This window comes from Eleutherodactylus coqui, chromosome 10 (assembly GCF_035609145.1).
Source record: "Eleutherodactylus coqui strain aEleCoq1 chromosome 10, aEleCoq1.hap1, whole genome shotgun sequence".
In the NCBI taxonomy this organism is placed as follows: Eukaryota; Metazoa; Chordata; class Amphibia; order Anura; family Eleutherodactylidae; genus Eleutherodactylus; species Eleutherodactylus coqui.
Window position 1 is genome coordinate 23,538,581 of NC_089846.1, and position 24,668 is coordinate 23,563,248.

General features: G+C 47.7%; 1 protein-coding gene across 1 annotated transcript in view; it reads right to left on the bottom strand.

Moving 5' to 3' along the window:
* ENG (endoglin) overlaps nucleotides 1-21,292 on the bottom strand; it is a 60,833-nt gene extending 39,541 nt beyond the window's left edge. The window contains exon 1 of the mRNA XM_066580579.1: nucleotides 20,858-21,292. Within this exon, the coding sequence (XP_066436676.1) occupies nucleotides 20,858-20,912 (55 nt within the window). The 5' untranslated portion in view covers nucleotides 20,913-21,292. The remainder of the gene's footprint in view (nucleotides 1-20,857) is intronic.
* Between the last annotated feature and the right edge of the window lie 3,376 nt (nucleotides 21,293-24,668).

The window sequence follows — 24,668 nt, forward strand, 5'->3', positions numbered from 1 at the left end:
TGCTTTCCTTAATTGGGAAAAAAAAATACCTGCTCTCCAAGAGTTATAATAACTCTGCTACCCTCACGTTCTGTGACACATAAGCAGGGACACAGCGCAGTTATTAAACTTCGCAGGTTCATTGAATATACGCAGTGCTGCCTGTTGGTGGGAAAAAACTGAAAACAAATCTATTTGTCCAGCCTGTGTCCGTCCTTACGCCTGTGTAGACGTGTGAGCTGCGTGAAAAACATTGCTAAATCATACGCAGCCAGCTACGCTTTACTGCTGGGTTCGCCATTTGCTTTCCTTAATTGGGAAAAAAAAATACCTGCTCTCCAAGAGTTATAATAACTCTGCTACCCTCACGTTCTGTGACACATAAGCAGGGACACAGCGCAGTTATTAAACTTCGCAGGTTCATTGAATATACGCAGTGCTGCCTGTTGGTGGGAAAAAACTGAAAACAAATCTATTTGTCCAGCCTGTGTCCGTCCTTACGCCTGTGTAGACGTGTGAGCTGCGTGAAAAACATTGCTAAATCATACGCAGCCAGCTACGCTTTACTGCTGGGTTCGCCATTTGCTTTCCTTAATTGGGAAAAAAAAATACCTGCTCTCCAAGAGTTATAATAACTCTGCTACCCTCACGTTCTGTGACACATAAGCAGGGACACAGCGCAGTTATTAAACTTCGCAGGTTCATTGAATATACGCAGTGCTGCCTGTTGGTGGGAAAAAACTGAAAACAAATCTATTTGTCCAGCCTGTGTCCGTCCTTACGCCTGTGTAGACGTGTGAGCTGCGTGAAAAACATTGCTAAATCATACGCAGCCAGCTACGCTTTACTGCTGGGTTCGCCATTTGCTTTCCTTAATTGGGAAAAAAAAATACCTGCTCTCCAAGAGTTATAATAACTCTGCTACCCTCACGTTCTGTGACACATAAGCAGGGACACAGCGCAGTTATTAAACTTCGCAGGTTCATTGAATATACGCAGTGCTGCCTGTTGGTGGGAAAAAACTGAAAACAAATCTATTTGTCCAGCCTGTGTCCGTCCTTACGCCTGTGTAGACGTGTGAGCTGCGTGAAAAACATTGCTAAATCATACGCAGCCAGCTACGCTTTACTGCTGGGTTCGCCATTTGCTTTCCTTAATTGGGAAAAAAAAATACCTGCTCTCCAAGAGTTATAATAACTCTGCTACCCTCACGTTCTGTGACACATAAGCAGGGACACAGCGCAGTTATTAAACTTCGCAGGTTCATTGAATATACGCAGTGCTGCCTGTTGGTGGGAAAAAACTGAAAACAAATCTATTTGTCCAGCCTGTGTCCGTCCTTACGCCTGTGTAGACGTGTGAGCTGCGTGAAAAACATTGCTAAATCATACGCAGCCAGCTACGCTTTACTGCTGGGTTCGCCATTTGCTTTCCTTAATTGGGAAAAAAAAATACCTGCTCTCCAAGAGTTATAATAACTCTGCTACCCTCACGTTCTGTGACACATAAGCAGGGACACAGCGCAGTTATTAAACTTCGCAGGTTCATTGAATATACGCAGTGCTGCCTGTTGGTGGGAAAAAACTGAAAACAAATCTATTTGTCCAGCCTGTGTCCGTCCTTACGCCTGTGTAGACGTGTGAGCTGCGTGAAAAACATTGCTAAATCATACGCAGCCAGCTACGCTTTACTGCTGGGTTCGCCATTTGCTTTCCTTAATTGGGAAAAAAAAATACCTGCTCTCCAAGAGTTATAATAACTCTGCTACCCTCACGTTCTGTGACACATAAGCAGGGACACAGCACAGTTATTAAACTTAGATAATTCATTCACTAGAGGCAGTGGGGCCTTTCGTTTTCCAAAAAGGGCAAAAATTATATTTGGCCTGCAGTCTTGCGCCAATTTATTTCCTGCCTGGGAAATCTAATCACTGGTAATACAGCATGCTGAGGGGTAGGGGTAAGCCTAGAGGACGTGGACGTGGACGTGGCCGAGGACGCGGAGGGCCAAGTGAGGGTGTGGGCACAGGCCAAGCTCCTGATCCAGGTGTGTCGCAGCTGTCTGCTGCGCGATTAGGAGAGAGGCACGTTTCTGGCGTCCCCACATTCATCGCCCAATTAATGGGTCCACGCGGGAGACGGTTATTAGAAAATGAGCAGTGTGAGCAGGTCCTGTCCTGGATGGCAGAAAGTGCTTCGAGCAACCTATCGTCTACCCGCAGTTCTGCGCCGTCCACTGCTGCCAATCCGAATCCTCTGTCTGCTGCTCCTCCTTCCTCCCAGCCTCCTCAGTCCACTACAATGACACCTGCTCAGGAGCGGGAACACTCCCAGGAACTGTTCTCGGGCCCCTGCTTAGATTGGGCAGCAGCGGTTCCTCTCCCACCAGAGGAGTTTATCGTCACTGATGCCCAACCATTCGAAAGTTCCCGGGGTCCGGGGGAAGAGGCTGGGGACTTCCGCCAACTGTCTCAACAACTTTCTGTGGGTGAGGAGGACGATGACGATCAGACACAGTTGTCTTGCAGTGAGGTAGTAGTAAGGGCAGTAAGTCCCAGGGAGCAGCGCACAGAGGATTCGGAGGAAGAGCAGCAGGACGATGAGGTGACTGACCCCACCTGGTGTGCAACGCTTACTCAGGAGGACAGGTCTTCAGAGGGGGAGTCAAGGGCATCAGCAGGGCAGGTTGCAAGAGGCAGTGCGGTGGCCAGGGGTAGAGGCAGGGCCAGACCGAATAATCCACCAAGTGTTTCCCAAAGCGCCCCCTCGCGCCATGCCACCCTGCGTAGGCCGAGGTGCTCTAAGGTCTGGCAGTTTTTCACAGAGACGCCTGACGACCGACGAACAGTGGTGTGCAACCTTTGTCGCGCAAAGCTCAGCCGGGGAGCCAACACCAACAGCCTCACCACCACCACCATGCGCAGACATATGATGGCCAAGCACCCCGCAAGGTGGGACAAAGGCCGTTCACCGTCTCCGGTTTGCACCCCTGCCTCTCCCCCTGTGCCCCAACCTGCCACTGAGATGCAACCCCCCTCTCAGGACACAGGCACTACCGCCTCATGGCCTGCACCCACACCCTCATCTCCGCTGTCCTCGGCCCCATCCAGCAGTGTAGTTCAGCGCACCGTTCAGCCGTCGCTTGCGCAAGTGTTCGAGCGCAAGCGCAAGTACGCCGCCACGCACCCGCACGCTCAAACGTTAACCGTCCGCATCGCAAAATTCATCAGCCTTGAGATGCTGCCGTATAGGGTTGTGGAAACGGAGTCCTTCAAAAGTATCATGGAGGCGGCGGCCCCGCGCTACTCAGTTCCCAGTCGCCACTACTTTTCCCGATGTGCCGTCCCAGCCCTGCACGACCACGTCTCCCGCAACATTGTGCGCGCCCTCACCAACGCGGTTACTGCCACGGTCCACTTAACTACGGACACGTGGACAAGCACAGGCGGGCAGGGCCACTACATCTCCCTGACGGCACATTGGGTGAATTTAGTGGAGGCTGGGACAGAGTCAGAGCCTGGGACCGCTCACGTCCTACCCACCCCCAGAATTGCGGGCCCCAGCTCGGTGCTGGTATCTGCGGAGGTGTATGCTTCCTCCACTAAAGCACCCTCCTCCTCCTCCTCCTCCTCTGTCTCACAATCAAGATGTGTTAGCAGCAGCATGTCGCCAGCAGTCGGTGTCGCGCGGTGTGGCAGCACAGCGGTGGGCAAGCGTCAGCAGGCCGTGCTGAAACTACTCAGCTTAGGCGATAAGAGGCACACGGCCCACGAACTGCTGCAGGGTCTGACACAGCAGACCGACCGCTGGCTTGCGCCGCTGAGCCTCCAACCGGGCATGGTCGTGTGTGACAACGGCCGTAACCTGGTGGCGGCTCTGCAGCTTGGCAGCCTCACGCACGTGCCATGCCTGGCCCACGTCTTTAATTTGGTGGTTCAGCGGTTTCTGAAAAGCTACCCACGCTTGTCAGACCTGCTCGTAAAGGCGCGCCGGCTCTGCGCACATTTCCGCAAGTCCCACACGGACGCTGCCACCCTGCGCACCCTGCAACATCACTTTAAGCTGCCAGTGCACCGACTGCTGTGCGACGTGCCCACACGGTGGAACTCTACGCTCCACATGTTGGCCAGGCTCTATGAACAACGGAGAGCTATAGTCGAATACCAACTCCAACATGGGCGGCGCAGTGGGAGTCAGCCTCCTCAATTCCTTTCAGAAGAGTGGGCCTGGTTGGCAGACATCTGCCATGTCCTTGGTAATTTTGAGGAGTCTACCCAGGTGGTGAGCGGCGATGCTACAATCATTAGCGTCACCATTCCTCTGCTATGCATCTTGAGAAATTCCCTGCAAACCATAAAGGCAGCTGCTTTGCGCTCGGAAACGGGGGCGGGGGAAGACAGTATGCCGCTGGATAGTCAGGGCACCCTCCTGTCTATTTCTCAGCGCGTACAGGAGGAGGAGGAGGAGCATGAGGAGGAGGGGGAAGAGACAGCTTGGCCCGCTGCTGACGGTACACCGGCTGATTGCCTGTCATCCTTTCAGCGTGTATGGCCTGAGGAGGAGGAGGAGGAGGAGGATCCTGAAAGTGATCTTCCTAGTGAAGACAGCCATGTGTTGCGTACAGGTACCCTGGCACACATGGCTGACTTCATGTTAGGATGCCTTTCTCGTGACCCTCGCGTTGCACGCATTCTGGCCACTACGGATTACTGGGTGTACACACTGCTCGATCCACGGTATAAGGAGAACCTGCCCACTCTCATTCCCGAAGAGGAAAGGGGTTCGAGAGTGTTGCTATACCACAGGACCCTTGCGGACAAGCTGATGGTAAAATTCCCAGCCGACAGCGCTAGTGGCAGAAGGCGCAGTTCCGAGGGCCATGTTGCAGGGGATGTGCGTAGATCGAGCAGCATGTACATCCCAGGCAGTGCAACAGTCTTTAAGGGCCTGGCCAGCTTTATGGCTCCCCACCAAGACTGTGTCACCGCTCCCCAGTCACGGCTGAGTCGGCGGGAGCACTGCAAAAGGATGGTGAGGGAGTACGTAGCGGATCGCACGACCATCCTTGGTGACGCCTCTGCCCCCTACAACTACTGGGTGTCGAAGCTGGACACGTGGCCTGAACTAGCCCTGTATGCCCTTGAGGTGCTTGCTTGTCCTGCGGCTAGCGTGTTGTCGGAGAGGGTGTTTAGTGCGGCTGGGGGAATCATCACAGATAAGCGTAGCCGCTTGTCAACCGACAGTGCCGACAGGCTAACACTCATCAAGATGAACAAAGGCTGGATTTCGCCAGACTTCTGTTCTCCACCAGCGGACAGCAGCGATACGTAAGCAATACGTAGGCTGCACCCGCGGATGGAAGCTACGTTCTCTCTCACCATCCAAAACGGGGACATTTCTGCTTCATCAATCTGTGTCTAATATTCCTCCTCCTCCTCCTCCTGCTCCTCCTCCTGAAACCTCACGTAATCACGCTGAACGGGCAATTTTTCTTAGGGCCACAAGGCTCACTCAAATAATTTTTCTGAACAATTTTTATAAGTTTCAATGCGCTTAAAAGCATTGGAACTTTAACTTGAACCAATTTTTCGTTACACTGGGCTGCCTCCAGGCCTAGTTACCACTTAAGCCACATTAACCAAAGCGATTAATGGGTTTCACCTGCCCTCTTGGCTGGCCATGGCCAATTTTTGGGATGTACATTAGTACTGTTGATACAGCAATTTTTGTGGGCCCTCGCCTACAGTGTAATCAAATTAATTTTTAGCCCACCTGCATTACAGCTGACGTTACCTCAGCTGTGTTGGGCAATGCAATGGGATATTTTTGTGTACCGCCGGTGGGTTCCAGGGAGCCACCCATGCTGTAGGTGCACACTGAGTTTTTAATACTTCTGTACACTTCTAAAGAACCCGTCTGACTGGGGCATGCAGTGTGGGCCGAAGCCCACCTGTATTACGCACGACATTACTACCTCAGCTGTGTTGGGCAATGCAATGGGATATTTCTATGTACCGCCGGTGGCTTCCTGGCACCCACCCAGGCAGTGGGTCCACAGGGAGTTAAACCTACATGTGTCCACTTGTAAAGAACCCCAGTCTGACTGGGGCATGCAGTGTGGGCCGAAGCCCACCTGCATTACGCACGACATTACTACCTCAGCTGTGTTGGGCAATGCAATGGGATATTTTTGTGTACCGCCGGTGGGTTCCAGGGAGCCACCCATGCTGTAGGTGCACACTGAGTTTTTAATACTTCTGTACACTTCTAAAGAACCCGTCTGACTGGGGCATGCAGTGTGGGCCGAAGCCCACCTGTATTACGCACGACATTACTACCTCAGCTGTGTTGGGCAATGCAATGGGATATTTCTATGTACCGCCGGTGGCTTCCTGGCACCCACCCAGGCAGTGGGTCCACAGGGAGTTAAACCTACATGTGTCCACTTGTAAAGAACCCCAGTCTGACTGGGGCATGCAGTGTGGGCCGAAGCCCACCTGCATTACGCACGACATTACTACCTCAGCTGTGTTGGGCAATGCAATGGGATATTTTTGTGTACCGCCGGTGGGTTCCAGGGAGCCACCCATGCTGTAGGTGCACACTGAGTTTTTAATACTTCTGTACACTTCTAAAGAACCCGTCTGACTGGGGCATGCAGTGTGGGCCGAAGCCCACCTGTATTACGCACGACATTACTACCTCAGCTGTGTTGGGCAATGCAATGGGATATTTCTATGTACCGCCGGTGGCTTCCTGGCACCCACCCAGGCAGTGGGTCCACAGGGAGTTAAACCTACATGTGTCCACTTGTAAAGAACCCCAGTCTGACTGGGGCATGCAGTGTGGGCCGAAGCCCACCTGCATTAACCCTTTCCAGTCCACTGTGTGACCTGTGAAGACATTAGGGTTTAAGGCTGTACAGCTCCGTTGTTGGTAGACGTCCGTCGGGGTTCTCTTACTGTATATTGCCAGCCTCTCTGCTGTCGGAGCCTATCCTACGTGTCAGCTCATGCAGTACTGGCTTTAGCCAGCATATAGCGCCGTTGTATAACAGCAGAAAAAGAGTAAGCCCCCTAGGAAAACCATATACAAATTGGATTGGAAAGGGTTAAGCACAACATTACTACCTCAGCTGTGTTGGGCAATGCAATGGGATATTTCTATGTACCGCCGGTGGCTTCCTGGCACCCACCCATGCTGTAGGTGCACACGGAGTTTTTACTACATCTGTACACTTATAAAGAACCCCAGTCAGACTGGGGCATGCAGTGTGGGCCGAAGCCCACCTGCATTAAGCACGACATTACTACCTCAGCTGTGTTGGGCAATGCAATGGGATATTTCTGTGTACCGCCAGTGGGTTCCAGGGAGCCACCCATGCTGTGGGTCGACAGGGACTTCACAATAGGGAGTTGTACCTGCCTGTGTCTATGAATTAAAAAGCCCGGTCTGACTGGGGCATGCAGACACCTTGACAGAATGAATAGTGTGTGGCACATAGGTTCCCCATTGCTATGCCCACGTGTGCAGCTCCTGATGGCGGTGGCACAGGATTCTATTTCTCATTGCTTCTGTACAGCATTGTGGGCTATCGCTCCGCCACTTTTAAAGAGGGTCGCTGCCTAGCCGTGCCAACCTCTGCAGTGTGTGCCTGCGCTCCCTCGTCATGGCAGACGCAATTCTAAATAGACATGAGCGTGGTGTGGCATGAGGGCAGCTGAAGGCTGCGCAGGGACACTTTGGTGTGCGCTGTGGGGGGGAGGGGGGGCGGTTGGGCAGCATGTAACCCAGGAGAAGTGTCAGTGGAGTGTCATGCAGGCAGTGATTGTGCTTTGTTGGAGGTAGTGTGGTGCTTAGCAAAGGTATGCCATGCTAATGAGGGCTTTTCAGAAGTAAAAGTTGTTGGGAGGGGGGGGGCCCACTCTTGCCGGTATTGTGGCTTAATAGTGGGACCTGGGAACTTGAGATGCAGCCCAACATGTAGCCCCTCGCCTGCCCTATCCGTCACTGTGTCATTCCCATCACTTTCCTGAATTGCCCAGATTTTCACACATGAAAACCTTAGCGAGCATCGGCGAAATACAAAAATGTTCTGGTCGCCCATTGACTTCAATGGGGTTCGTTGTTCGAAACGAACCCTCGAGCATCACGGGAAGTTCGTTACGAATAACGAACACCCGAACATTTTGGTGTTCGCTCATCTCTAGTCCTCACACATCCACTGGTTCCAACACCTCCTAACAGTCTGGTCAGAATAGCCAGTGGAGGACAATTCATCGCTAAAACCATCCAGCTTCTCACATCCCAATAATGCGCCCCTCTCAGACTCTGGTAATTGGTGAAATCTCTTCTCTGCGTCGTAGAGGCGTCTAGTGGTCAACAAGCTCTACACAAGCAGAAGAAGAGGTCACTACACACAAGGAGCCTCTGAGAGGCTCTTATAGGCCAAGGGGGGAAGCACTTTCAGGGCCTCAGGTGACAAGACCGTTCATCTAATCACACCACAACTGTATCAGAGATGTAACTGCATGCCGAGTTTTGCAGTAAAATGACATCTTCTTCTAGGGAATGGATGTTTTTTTTAACAAAGAGTGTAGAAGTGGAGCCATTATTTTCCTTTGGCTCATATAGTTCAGTAAGCAAATCGCTCATAACCGGTGAGAGATACTTCAGCATTGCAATAATAAGAACAGTCGCAGGGAGCCAACTAAGTTTCCTTCATTTCTGTGAACAGTCACCGACTGACCAGCAAGTCCTACTGTGTCACTCAACAGCAGGTGGGACAATGTTAGGGCGCTGGAGTTCCCCTGTGCGTCACCACGTCTTCTTCAGTCAGACGCATAGTAAAAATAGCAGCCTGCCCTCTGAATGTGTGGGCAACTTCCTGCCAACAGGGGTGAAGATGGACACACGGAAGCTCCACACTGCATTAATAGGAGACTCAATTAATGACTGGGGCTCTCATCCAAACCCTATAGTAGGTCATAGACTAGAGTAGTCACTATTGTGTGCTGCTTCCTGCCCGCACAAAAAAACAACCCTTATCTGGATGCAGCAGACTGGCTCCTTACACAACCTCCCTGCCCGCTGCTCCTCGGTACAGTACAACGTGCTGCATGAAGCTCCACTGACTCAGCACGCCGGCCGACCATTCTAGTAAACTGTCTAAAAAAGAATTTCCTACTAAATCTTACTTTTACTTTCCTGGCACGACTATCATTCTTAAGCGGGAAAGATAAAAAGTGGTGGCGGTGCTAGAAGAGCTGCAAAGTGCACCGGCCAATCTTCTGCAGTGCCGTTCCCTGCGTCACCCACAGGCCAGCTGGCACCACATTATGTCATTATCAGATAAAGCCGCACAGGCGGGTGCCTGGACAGAGGCGCTCGGTGGATCAGATAGGGAGGAAAATGCAAAAAAAGGGAAGTTCTCTGGAAGCAAAAATAAATACGGTCACCCCTCCCCCCCGTCATGACGCGTCTCAGTGTCTCCCTAGTGCCAAGAACCAATCAGCAAAACAACTCCAGGAATGAAGATCTCAGTTGGGTTCAGTCTGAGGTATCGAAACACGACTTCAGAAAAACAATACAAGGGCACAAGTGATACGAGAAGAAGATGGTTCCATTTATTTAGTACAAAATCTCACTTCATGCAAATTTTTGAGGTGCAAAGAGAAATTGGATAGGGTGGAATGGTAATTGGTGGGGTCCAACAATGACTAGGATGGGGGGGACCTCTGTCACCCCAACTTGTAAGTGGCTGTAAAGGGAATATGTATGGAATGATGACGGAGCGTGCCCACAACTTACTCTATACAAGTCTACAACCGAGCTTGCTCACCTATTAGATTGGTGAAGGTCCAGCTGCTGAGACCTTCATGATCATTACAATAGGACATACCTCTTGTATAGGATGATGGTGGCAAAGAGGTATATAGAGTGATGGCTGAGCATGCTCACTACGTGCTCTAGACAAGTCTATGGGAGATATGAAAGCAACCAAGAACGAAGACTTGTTGGTCCATAGTGGTCCAACTCTTGCAATCTCTGCAGATCACTTGACAGGGACATGCCTGTCACCTCTTCTGTATATGGCAGCGGTGCGATGGAGCCGCACAGAGCAATGGCTGAGCATGCTCACAACCTGCTCCAAGTCTCTGGAAACAGCCATGTGTGCTTACTTCTTGGATGGGCTGCTGGCATCCCTACTTATCACTAGCTCCTTCTCCTATAGATGGCTGTGGTAGAGAGGAGTCATGGGCAGCCATGTTTACAACCCACTACATGCATGGCATGTTCCATTGTATGACCCATTACAGAGGTATTCTCTACTATAAACATTGCTTCAAAGGGAGAATAGAGTATTGACTGGTGGCACACAGAGTGCCTATAGAACAGTAGGGACTCTGTATCACTGTGCAGATTCTATGTAGATGTTTTAGGATTATGGTTGCGACCCCTTCAGTCGCAAAGGGGGCAAGTCACCAGCTCGTAGGTGGGCATCAGGCTGATGTAGACTGGGGGCGATTGCCCTCCTTAGGCCCATCTGGGCAGACGATTTTATTCCTCCTTTATGGCAGCGTCTTGTAAAGCACCATAAATCATCCTCCCCTCTGATGTTCCAAGGCGCTACTATTGGTCCTTCAGCACTAATGATTGGTACATCAGCATGTACTGAGCTTGGTTCTTGTGCTGTACTTATGAGCTTAGTTCTGGGGCTGTATTTTTGTACTGACTGAGATATGGGGCTGTAGTTATGTTATGAGCTTTGTTCTGTGCTGTATTTCCGTTATAAAGATGATTCTGGTGCTGTATTTATGGTATGAGCTTGGTTCTGGTGCTGTATTTATGCTATGAGCTTGGTTCTGGTGCTGTATTTATGCTATGAGCTTGGTTCTGGGGCTGTATTTATGCTATGAGCTTGGTTCTGGTGCTGTATTTATGGTATGAGTTTGGTTCTGATGCTGTATTTATGCTATGAGCTTGGTTCTGGTGCTGTATTTATGCTATGAGCTTGGTTCTGGTGCTGTATTTATGCTATGAGCCTGGTTCTGGTGCTGTATTTATGCTACGAGCTTGGTTCTGGTGCTGTATTTATTCACTGAGCTGTTCTACAGAGGATATGATATATCTTTCTGCTTTCTTCACTAGCAGAATACAGGCAGGCTACCTATCAGTACAATATATATTGTTCTTTTCTTCTGCTAAGGGAACCAAAAATAATTCTGCACAGGATGCCATCTATCCTAAAGCCGCAAAGGATAACCTCAGGGAAGGCTTAAAGTGCCTGTTCCGTTCCAAAGGCTTTAAGTACCTGCCTGTAGCCAAAACAATGCAGGTGACCGCTCAGCACTGCGATATTGTTCTGTGGGCTGTCCCGTAACTCTCGTCTCAGGAGACCGGAAAAGTCATAGCACCCTGTCGACAGACTACAGACTCCTGCAAACGGCAGACTGCATTCTGTTCATAGGCTAATGGTGGAGAATTAGAATTGTGAACTTAGTACCCTTATTACACGCAGGCGTGACTCTGAGAATAGGACTATATGGGGGAATTGCAGTAATGTAATCCCACACATGAAGATTCTAGAGGTGGTAAATTATACAGGGATTTGTGGGCGAGAAGGAGATTATTTTGCATTAATTCCGTTAATCAAGCGCTTGTGAAACTCAGGAACTCGGAGCATTGCCGCCTGCTCCAGAGCTGCGAGCGCTAACTCCCAATCCTCAGAGCTGAGCAAGAAACAGGATGGAAGAGCACTTCAACCCCAAGTAAATGTTAACAGGATGGAGCCAGGCAGACGGACAGACGCGGCGCTTGGAACAAGTTTCTCTGGGCTGTAAACTCCTATTTACTGCTTGTCGCCAGTCCGATTGACACAGAACAAGATATATACAATAAGGGCCATTTCACACTGGCGTTTTTGCTTTTTCGTCTAGCTGTTCTGTTGTGGGGGCAGCAAAACGGAAATAAAGCGTTTAGTACCTGCCAGGCAGACGTATCAAGAGTGGTGATGGGTCCTTTTAAGCTCACAAGCCGTAATGTAAAATCTGTATTAAGCTCCCGCCTACCATTTATAATATTGCCATCTTTTTATATGACGGAGGGTTGTTTTTGGCCCTTCTTAAGAGCCAGGGCCTATGTACATTTGTTGTGTCTGCACAGGTGTGACCCTACCATGAGGTTACCTGAGCCTGCTGCCTCAAGTGGCAGCCTGTGAGACCTCAGAGGGGCAGCCCCGGTTGCCACCTGGCCGGTAGTTAAGGCCAATATTTCTTTTTTACCATTTCTAAGGCCGGTACAAAATAATTGCCAGCTGCGAGCCGGTTGGGCAGCAACCAGGCAAGCATTTAACTGACTTCTCCCTTCGTCATCTGCGTTCCTGCATGCAGACGCCATCCTGTACACAGTGCAGAAGCTGGGCAGAGAAATCAGGGGTCACAGATTACTGCTGCCATGGCTACTGGACCACAGCTACAGACCGAGTGAGTTAAATGCTTGATTTTGCTGGGTTGCTGCCCAGCTGGAGGTCTTTTACAGGGCACTATTACTACTGAGGCCACTGTGGGGGACACTATTCCTACTGGGGCCACTATTGGTGTAGTTGCCCAGAACTAGTGGGGCCCCTCCATAATGTTATAGGTCTGTCTCATGCAATTGTTTTGTCAGTGTCTTAATTGTAGTGTGCATTTGGTATGTGTATTGCACCTCTGCAGCACTGAGTTAATGTCTGGGTTATGTCTGGAAAATGTATCTTGTTGTGCGTCCTGTGACTGTTTCATATATATGTGTTTGCAAGGATACTATGTTAGGCAGTCTGTGTTAGTATTGGAGAGGTTTTCTTGCAAAGAGTGGGAGTCAGTTAGCAAGTCAGAGTCTGCAAGCGAGTGAACCCCACAGACATTGATTGGTTTGTGCGCAGAGAATGGAAGAAGCTGAGCAATACCCTTCAGCTTGGCCTCGGCCTACTCTACCCAGGATGTGTTGGTGCTACCACTAAGCACTGAATGAGAGAAAGAAAGGCACCAGAAGCGTGAGTGTTGACCGGTAAAGTGTTGGAGGGAGTAAGGGAGTCGCCGAGAGTGGGATCACACAAATGACTGGGACTGTGGATTGCCTGGATTACCCCGAGAAGTCCTCCTTGTCACACCACCTTCTAGAAGTGTAATTTGTGCCAATCTACTGGTATATGTTGAACCTTTGCTGAAGTTACAGTAAACGGACATTACCGACCGTTCTCGATTTGTCCAGAAAGTATCCCTGTATGAAGTTATTTACTTAATTGAGATTCACCGCAGAGGACGGAACAGTGGCATCACGAATGACAAGAGTATTGCAGGTAACCTTCGGTTACATTTTCTCTGTGACCTCCCCCAGCAGTATCTTGGACGGGACCCGAGCTGTCCCCAGGGGAGGAGATGGTAGTGCCACTGTGACAAGGGCCGTATCTACCCCACCATCTCCTCGGCTGTGGGCCCGCTCCTCGGATGCTGTATTGGGGTCACTATGACTACTAAAGCTTCTTTGGGGGACACTTACTACTGGGGCCGTTATGGGGGCTACTATTACTACGGGAGTCACTAACGGGGTCACTCTTACTAGTTTGACTACTATGGGGGAGATTATTACTATTAGAGCTACTATGGGGGACACTATTACTACTGAGGTCACTATTGGAGTCACTATTACTACTGGAGCCACTATGGAGGTTACTATTACTACTGGGGGCAACTAATAGGGTCTTTATTACTAATGGACCCATTAAGGTGGTCAATATTACTACAAGGGCCACTATGGGGGTTACTATTACTACTGGGGTCACTATTGGGATCAGTATTACTACTGGGGCCATTACTATTAATAATGGGGAATTATTACTACTGGAGCTACTCTTGGGGTCAGTATTACTACAGGGGCCACTAATTGGGTCATTATTACTACTATGGTCGCTAACGTGGTCACTATTACTACTGGGACCATTAATGGGGTCACTATTACTATTAGGGCCACTACTGGGGGCCGCTATTACTCTTATCTACGCTATTAGTCTCAATGGTACAATTATGTGACGGGTATCTTGAATATTCGTGCTTTCAAGGCCTGTGAAATAAGTGTTTTTTTGCAGTGTGTGTGTGTGGGGGGGGGGGGGGGGACCAGTTCATACTTCTCCTCAGGCACCATAAAGGCTTGGAGCACCCCCCATAACTACACCCCTGCTTCCTTAAAAAAAAGTTAAGAGTAAAATCCAAAAGCCGTCCCTAAAATGCAGTCCATCTGCAATGTACAAGAGGCCACTTTCCATTGTGCCTGGTTCTAGTGAAGTGGATGCAGCGGCCTTCCTTCCTCACATCTGCTGGAGAGCTCAGAGAACATTGACATGATTTGATTAATTACAGCTGAATTAAAGCTGGTGTTGGCTCCACTATGTCGCTCCCTCCTCCATATCCTCTCTTCACTGTTATTTATCAGCCGCCTCGAACAACAGTCCTGTCAAAATGATGTCACATTCACCTCTTGTAACACGGACGGAACTGGTTTAACCTCCAAGATGATCACTTTTCTCCAGCAGATAACGGGATATTCTTCTATCTAATGTCATGTCCTGACAGCCGTACGTGAGATTCCCCTGGGAAATGGTCACCAGTTTGTGCGCAGTCCGATATCCACCGACCCTGCACATTGTACCGACGGGCATAGGTCACGCCGCGGTTTCTATCACACGGACCATCGGTATGTGTGAAAGAACAGCCGTGTGAATAGCCTAACTATGGAATACACATGGGTACAATCCTCGAATGGAAGACCCAGTAACCTCTTCCATCTTTGAGCCCCATAATGTAGTTTATGGGGATCAAAGGGGATGACAGATGGACTCAAAATCTGTGGCGTGTCAATTGTTTGCTGCGGATTTTCGCTGCAGAATTCACCCTTTCAGTAAGCGGTGGGACTTCCACGGCAAAGTTGCATGTAACACAAAATTCGCAGAGGAATTTGTGCTGCCGTGTCGCCGTTCCCTTAGGGTATAAAATAATACTGAAAAGTCTCCTTTAAGAGTACATTAAACTAGACGTCCATAGGATTCTACTTGTATCCACTGAGACAAATAGCGTCCCCCATAGTAGCTGAGGTCCCCAACATCAGCATTCAGAGACCAACTTATAAAACAGGCTGTATGATATTAATTAGTTAAGAGGGGTGTCATCTCTCCTTAAGGAGAGCACCCAAAAAGTGTGTGGAAGCACCTAGGGGGTGAGAGGGTTGGGGGAATGGCATAGTCTTTCCCCAAGGAGAGCACCCAGAAGGGGTGTGAGAAGACACCTGAAAAGTGAGTGAGGAGATGTATAAGGACATGCACGCTCCTCTGGGTAATTTATGCAAATAAGGACGATGGAACAATACCTCTGCAGCGCCACCTATGGGATGGCAGCATTACTTCAAATCACTGTACGACTTTTTTGTACGACATGGATGTTATCATTCAGAAACGGCACCACTCTTGCCTACGGACTATGCTTAGTATTGCATTCGCTTGCAGGAGGCTGAGCTGCAATACCACACACAGCCCATTGACAACAGTGGCACTATTTCTGGAAAAAAGCCGCTATAATTTTCTATCCATTTAAGAGTTCATTGACTTGACTCAGGAAGTGCTTCCACTAATAAGTCTAAGACAATTACATGGTTAAAGCCATAGTTGTCCGAGATTCAATGAAGCTGATTAGTCCCACTACTTTATTGCACTGGGTACAGAAGCACTACGACTTATGATCTGCATTGCACAATAGTCATGTGGTCTAAGTCATATGCTGCCTGATCTGTCAGTATGAAAAATTGTGCAACTATCTTGGTCCTGATGCACGTCTCTCCAAAGCTGCAGTTCAGTGCATCTGTTGGATGACTCAATTACATTAGTTCACACAATTGCGTGTTCCCATTGCTGCCCAAAGGTATGGACTGATGGTGGATATAGATGATTGGATGATCATCCCAGCCACCATTACAATCATATGTTCTTTGAGCTTGTCTAAGTAAGTTCTCAGAGGCTCCTCTCTAAAAGACCACCGCTTCGAGAAGGCCACCGTTGATCGTCACTGTATACATACTGGCCCTAGAGGCATAGCTAGGTGGTCTGGGGGTGTCTGTACCCTTTGTCTTGAGTGCTGGTGGAGGTTGGTAACAAGTCACTTTGCCCCGGCCAGAACTAATGCAATGAATGGAATGTTTACCCCAGGTGAAGGAGAACCTGACTATGACTCTGACTGGCCCTTGCTTTGAGAGGACCAGCTTTTTTGAAGACCACTTTTCACCAATCTTGCCTGGCTGTAATGTAGTAATATGTTGAATATTGGTGTTCCAGGTGTTGATCTTGGTACCACCGATGAAAAGGAAGGAAGGCAGGACAAGTGCATGCTATTTATAAGAGTTACTAAAGAAAACCTGGAAAAAAGTCCAAAGTCGTATACGGTTATACAATGTTTTCATGTCAACAGGAAATGGGGCACTTTTTGGACAAGCTGTTTATTATTTGTGGTCGCATCCTGTCTTTCTGTAGGACTTGGCTGCAAAATGTGACGGTGAAATGTACACCGTAGAGAATACACGAAGACGGCAAATGACGATATAATGCTGGCACAACATGAAGGACGGGATCACAGTACTTTAGCCAAAGTCTTCACACTGTCCGTGCCCCACCACTACCAACTGCGATACATATGGAACATCTACTCTTCATATTGCAATGGTCTTAATACGCTACAAACTTCAGAGTGGCCATAACCAATAGATACACGTAGGCTGACCCTGCAAATTTCGGTGGTCCAACCAATCATCTAATGCGTATTGACCCTCCCCAATGGCAGATGTTGGGAGAGGTAAGGATTGGGTAGTTGGATTTCAACTGTCTGATCCTTCTGTTCTTGGGAGGTAAGCCGCTGCCAGATGTATTGTCAGTGGCTTTCTTCCCTCTCTACATTCAGATTACAGGCTATCTCAGTCGAGCGTGAATTTGTATGGTGGTGTTGGGAGAAATAACTATTTAATGTGTATGGCCACCCTTGCAAAGGGCAGGAAGGAAGAAACAAAGTGATGAGCTCTTCATGTAAGGCTACATTCACACAGGCGAGCGCGGTATGGGGCCTAGAAACTTGGCCTGATATTGCGCTTACCAACGTGCGTTTTTCACATGGACGCAAGGTTGTTTTTCACCTTCTGTGAAATTGTGATCCGTAGATGCGAGTTTTGCGCACATCAGAGGATCACAAGTGTTTCCCATTGATTTCAATGGGAAGCATCACATCGCTCTCCTATGCACATCGGCGCGGCATGCGAGTGCCATGCAAGATCTTTACAGGTTCCATTGAAAGCAATGGGTGAGATGTTCTGAGGGAACGCCAACAATAAAAACATGCTGCGATTTTCATTCTCTCACCATTGCTGCAAGGGAAAAAAAATTGTTCATGTGAATAAGTCCATTCAAAAGAATAAAGTTCATATTTGTGCGGGTTTTGTGCGTCTGCGCCCGTGTGAATGTAGTTTAACTCCCATAGACTTTAATACAGAGATCCATGCACAATGGAGCATGTGGGGGCTAAAATCATCTAACACGGTTGACTGGTGTCCCTTCAAATGATGGGTGCAGGTCCCAGAGACGGAACTTACACCGATCAGGCATATGTAGTATACCCTGTGAAGAAGCCATAAATACTTAAAGGGGATTTGCTAATTCATAAAGGTATCCCATATCCATAGGAATAACTGTGGCTAGAGGATAACTTTATGATCAGTGAGTGCCCAACAGCTGGGACCCCCACCGATCCTCAGAATAGGATCACTGCATGAACGGAGCGGAGGACACGCATGTGTACCACGGCTCCATTTATTTCAATCGGAGTGCTGGAGATTGCAATTTCCGACACTCCCATTGAAATGACTGGAGCAGCCGCGTGTCTGTGTCCTCAGCTTCATCCATGTGAGACCTTCAGGACCACTGTTCTTAGGATCGGTAGGACTCCCAGTGGTTGGACCCCAACCGATCATAAAGTTAGTAGATAGGGGATAATTTTATATCTTGTCACAACCCCTTTAAAGGTGTTCACCAGGAGTTTTTTTTCCCTGCAGCAATGGGGAAATTTTTTTTAAAAAAAGGACTTGCTTGCCTGGTACCCCAGAGATGTAGCACTCAAACATCAGGGGGCTGTAGCCAGAAAGTATATGTTCCTTTATAATTTTCCCAATTTCCAACAGTTTAAAAAATATATATCAGAACACCCCTTTAAGATGGGGATACGCCTTTAAGCCAGTCACACTTAGATGGTTTATGTATGTGAAAGGTAGAAGACCAAAGTTGAATTAGGGATGGAAGAGCATGCTGATTAAGTTGGAGTGAGACATGCCCAAAAATCATTGAGGAGAACAAGCTTTAATACCAATGGATTTCTCATTATGCTACTAAGTGGTCTATAGGGCTTTGGCAAGATATTTCCCAGAGTGATGGACACTATAAGGGGCATTACATGACAATGATTACATGACAATGATAGTATATAATTCAAAATACAGTTTTGCAGTCTGACCCCATAATCTGCAGATACCATGATGTGTATAGGATGGAATTTAGGCTTAGCCTTTCTTGTTTTTCATGGGAATGAACAAAACTGTAGATGTCTGGCAAGACTTGTCCCTTCTTCGTTCCTGGCTACAGTACGAGAGTTCACGCCAGAAAGTAGTTGCTATATTACTTCCACCTATATCTCCAATCATAAATATAGGTTTGAGGAGTGTAGCTACCAAAGTCACCCATTCATTTACACCCAGTGCATCAATGGACAAGGTATGAGCACACAGAGCACCAGTACATGATTACATGCACATGGTTAGACCTATTCTCGGGGGCACCTTAGGATATACATTTGGAGGTACGTGTTAGCCTCAAATAATTTCATAACAGTCCAGAATGTCGACTTATTCTTGAGGGCCACCTTAGGTTATACATCTGGAAGGACATGCTTGCCTCAAATAACTTTTTTAGCAGTCTAGAAAACCCCTTTAATCCATATGGAATGTCCACCATTGATTCCCTACTATAGGACCACCATCTCTACAATTAAGGCCATGTCCTCCTAAAGAAACATAAAGAGGACTAATGTCTCAAAACCCTCTGGTAATGATTTATATTTGGTGTGAGCAAAGGATCAGGCATGTTAATATCCCTAAATCCCTTTTTCCCCAACTACCGCCCATGTTCCTATCACATTAGATTGTTAGCAAATCCTTTGCCTATTTTTGATCTAATGTGTAAGGCCAGCTTTGGGGTGGTCATACGTACACATTAGATATAGATTGGTTGAACCTGCTGATTTCAGAGGGACCAGCAGATCATCTAATATTTATGGGGGTCTCCTGACTCTCCTTCGACAGCAGATATTGGGGAAGAGAAGGATTGAGCAGTTGGATCTTCAATTTACCTGATCCTTTTGTTGTAGGGAGATAAGCTGCTCCCAGAAGTGTCTGGCAGCAGGTTTCTTCCCTGTGTACATTCATAACACATGCACCCTCGACTGACCCTACCATACATATGTATGGGGGTGTTGGGCAAGATAGCTGCTGGCCAAATGAGTATTTGGCTAACAGCTATCTAATGTACAGGGACAGCCTTAGTTGCTGCTTCGATAATTACCCCAAACATAGTTGTCGATTTCTTGCTGGGAGTCCCAGGAACAACACCCTCTACAATCAGCTTCTTGGATGGGTACCACCAACGTCAGACTCAAAATTTGGTTGGTTGTCTCAAAAAGGCTGGTTGAGTTGGTGAATCCTCAATGGTTCAGAACAATGTTCCCCATCCTATGGCTCTCCAGCTGGTGCAAGACTACAGGGCATGCTGGGAGTGGTAGTTTTGCAGCATCTAGAGAGCCATGGGTTGGAGACCACTAGCTTAGTATCAACCCAACATCACCCATATAGAGTGATGACTCTTGACATACAAGCCATCTTAGCAATAAATTCCACTGGATGATGTCTTCACATATAAGTAGATGATACTCTATGTGATTGTTTAGCACAGATGTATGTAATAAAATGAAAACCACAAACTCGGTCAGAAAGGTTGTGAACTTTCATGTTCATAATTTTAAGTATTTTGTTCCTGTTTTGCTTTTACAGTCTAAAAAAACCTTCCCGAACTAAGAAGCATCTGTTTGCAAGCATAGCACGGTCCTCCTGGGTATTCCTTCTACTCGATGGCAATCATCCTTCCCAAACTCTGGGACTGTTTAACTCAAGATTAAACAACATATTACTCACAAGATCTCGTGAACTTTACGTCCCAGGAGGTATGAAAACATCTACAAATTGAATCCATATTATAAAAATGAGTTAGGACTTGTGGGTCCAAAGACGAACTATTTCATTGTCTCATTCTCTCCAGAACAATGAGAAATGCGCTAGTAGGCTATTCTAGCCGTCACATTATATGCTGGGAGTAGTAGTATCAGAGTTAGTAATTCCACAACACTTGGACTACAAATCACTTAGATTTATTGACTTATTTCAACTTTTCGTTCCAGTACAAAACTTTTAGCCACAGTATTCCCACCAGACCAACCCGACCCCGAGAGATGGAGCATAAGGTCAAGTCAGCTTTGAGAATTAGTATGAATTAGGTTGGGTACATAACAAGTAGATTGTAAACTCTATCAGTCTGAATGCTCTTGAATTTGGTCAACACCTACATAAATATGCTATATTACACGGTTCACTGTGTTTGAGATAGGGAAGTTAGATTGTGAATCGCAATGAGTACAGGAACCAAGCTGAGCCGAATATGGCACCTCTACAATATATAATAATAGACATCACTCCCATAAATGTCATGAACTTACCTGAAGGTCCCATTTGGAGGCTAAGAACCAGAAGAAACATCTGAAGAACCTTCATCTTTCTCAGTCGTCTCCTTTTCTGCTTCCTTGAAGTCCTTTCTTAGCCAGTGTCCAGGAGCGCCGGCTCAGACAAAGCTCCAAGCAAGGGACAAAGTAAGATCACGGCAGGACGGGCGGACACAGGGCTGGGAGAAGTCACACGGTGACAGAAATCCAGATTTTGTTCCTCTTGAGGAGACTAGCTGTTTATAAGAAGAGGGAGAGAGATAAAGACAGAGAGAGAGGAAGTTTGTGAAGTGAGAAGAGAAGCAGATGAGGAGTGCACAACTGTCCAGATTGCTCTGCGCTGCTCTGACAAGCAGCGCTATCTGATGAGCTCTGTCCAGGAAACAAGTGGGGACTAGGGAGGTCTTATGCAGCTGGAGATCACCGGAGAGGAAATGCCTTTTACACAAGTAAAGAAATTCTCCAAGGAGCCCGAATACCAGACAAACAGACCCCCCTCCTCCTAACACACGTCCAGAAGGCGTGGTGTATATTACTTAAGGCTAGGCCCCCCATTGACGATGGACTTGAAGTTTTTTGTCGCTGCTTTTGAAGTATCGCTCTGTTATTCATATAGATTGACATGACAATGGGACTTTTACAATAGGCCCAGATGTATCAAATGATAGGTAACAGAAATACATGCTCCGAAAGTCCGAATGCGTAGAGTCTGGGTAACAAATTGCCCGTCTGGAATGCGGATGATGTTATCGGTCATTTGATTAATGTTAGAGTTGCTTGGAATTTCTGGACACTTTGTTGCTGTTTTGGCTTGGTGAGTAGCCTATTACCTCCCAGCCCTGAAGCTAAAGCCACTGTCACACAAATGCGTGCAGAAAACGCCATTTAAATCGATTTTAAGCAGAGTTTTTGAATGCATGTCATAGCGCATTTTAAGTCAGGAACGCTCTATTTTCTCGTCAGGGAGAGCACCTAGAAAGTGAGCGAGTGAGGAGACTTATAAGGCCATTCATGCTCCTCTGGGTAATATGCAAATAAGGGAGATGAAACAATACCTCTGCAGCGCCACCTATTGGAAGGCAGCATTCCTGCAAATCCATGTTGGTATTGTTCCATCTCCCTTATTTGCACAGTGCTTTTTAACGCACCCCATCAATGGGATGGGTCATGGGGTGCGGTAAAAAGCGCCAAATCACGCAAAAATAGAACAGACAGTGCTCGAAAATTGTGGTGTTAGAAAGGCTGCATTTGGACACAGGTCTGCGGGGCCCCATTGAAATCAATGGGAGCGTTGTACCACAATTAGCACGGGACGCTGTGCTAGTCGTGGTAAAAAGCGGCATGTATGAGAGTGGCCCAAGGGTACAAATGCAACCAAAGACAATTACTCGAGCCGTGCAATCATGCAATGCCTACAATACAGAGGACTTCAGATGTTTTGGAAAGTCTATGTGTAACTACCAATCCGTCTCTTCCTCCGGTCTGAGAATGGACAGATGTATTAGAAACCGACCAGGATGCTATATCATCTACAATGTATGGTTGTTGGGCTCTACCTAGATTCCTGCGGGTACCAGGGCTAACTCTAGACCCAGCCTTTCCAAGCTTGCTGCTTAGATGCACATGTTGCTTGGGTCTATAAAGATATATGTCCACCTAGATATGAAAAAATAAATGTGTGTGAATATATGAAAAAAAAAATTAAAAAAAAAAATATATATATATATATATATATATATATATATATATATATATATATATATATATGCGTGTGTGGTTTGTGTGATCATCTCTGAATCTCTGATTGGATCCATTCGCTTACACTCTTCTCCATCCATCCCAATCCGCCATGGCATCTTTCAGCCACTTCTCATGTCTACGGAAGTTAATGTACAGAGATCATTTTTCCAGCACATTCCCACTTTTATTCACCTCTACACAAACACTCCATATACAATGCCCCAGACAGTAATGGTGCCCCATTTGCTGTTCGACACACTTATAGTACCATCTTTTGTCTGGCACAAAAAATGAGTGCCCCCTTGTGCTTTGTCATATAGTAACACTACCCTATTGTGCCTCGTTATAGAATCAGTCCCTCCTTTGTGCTCCCATACAGTAATAGAGGCCCCATAAAGTATCTGTGCCCCCACTGTTTCCTCATATAGTAATAGTGCCTCTACTATGCCCCTCTACAGAAACAGTGCTCCTATACTGTAATTGTGTGCCCAATGTGCACGTATACGTAACAGTGGTTCATCTGTCTCCATACTGTAATAGTGCTCCCACGCAGTAATGGTGCCCCCACTGTGCCCTGCATGGACAAAGTTAAGAAAGAAAATTGAGTTTACCTGCAGGCAGTGTAGTGGCCCAGTACATGGTTTCCTGGCCCTCTCCATAATGTCATACATGCATATCTTATGTAGATGCTCTGTGCAAAACTGTCTTGTCAATCTGTTATGTGAATTGCACAGCTGCAGCATGTGATGGGTTAATTGTCTGCAAATGTAACAATTCTATCCTCTCACGTGGGATGAGTGAGTCTATAAATGTGAGAGCTTGAGAGCGGGAAAGGAGTTCCATGTCTTCAAGAGTGGTAGTCTGGTGGTCCAGCTACGTGGGGGCACCTTGAGCCCTCATGTAGTGAAGCATGGAAGAGGAGGAGAGGTTTCCCGTCATGGATGTACTTGTGAGGAGAAAGGAGTGAGCCCTACCTGAGAAGAGCGAAAGCAAGCGCAGTCGTGAGCGAGTGTGTATCAAGGCCCAGTGCAGAGGTACTATCTACGTCTTATATATTCCTACGCGGGGGTCTGAAGTCTGGATCACCGCGTAGAGGTACACTCATTCTGTCTGTCACACACGGTTGATCTAAAGTCTGATCACCCTGTGGAGGTACTACTGTCAAGTCTATTTAATTGCCTGCACTGTCATTACTTCAAAGCGTGCCCTGTATTCCTGCTGAAGTTACGTTGAGTAAAAGTTGCTCCAGGCCCTGATCATTCTTGGGGACCTGAGGTACTCTAGAACTGTCTGTGGCTCATTTATTTCCCCGCCGATGTTCATACTGGGCAATACCGGAACGGTGGTGTCACCCGTGACAAACTCCACACCTGTTTTCCTGTTTATTGGGCATCCCCATGCCGGGGGTGTCCGGAAGAGCCCCAGCGCTGCCCTGGCCTTGGCTACATGTGTTCCTCCGGGATGGAGCCTGGTAAGTGATGCCTTGACAAGCCAGCATCTTGCCCGCCCAGCTCCTAAGATTATGCCATGTGTCCGGGGTTACCCTATGGGACACTGCACCAGCAGTAGAGGGAGCCTTCTGCAAATGGAATTCAACTAAAGCTGTATAAATCCAAAAGCTATGAGCTCCCCCTAGTGGTTGCTGCAGGTTGCTACAATTTTATCATTTAACTTTATGACACTGCATGATCAAGGCCATGAGATGATGCGAATCTGACAGTGTCGAAGCTACCAAAATTCTGCTTTCTAGGCAATGGAGCGTCCCGTCTCTCAAGTAATCGGGTTGGGGACTGAAAAAGGCAACATCCACTTTGTACCCCACTCTGTGGCACTTTGGAGATTGACCAGGACTGAGGCTGGGGAATTTTCCTGTCCTCCATACAAAAACAGGCTGGATTGTTTTTTGTGGAGAGGCAGGAGGCTCACCTTGGTTTGTGACAAGGACTGCATCACAATGTAAGTTATAATGGTATTCCCTTATAGGTGGGAAGCCGCGGTAACAGACTCTCATGGCCATGCCAGGTCTGGGCTCGGTTTAGACTCAAACTCCTGGTTGTCACGTCCACCC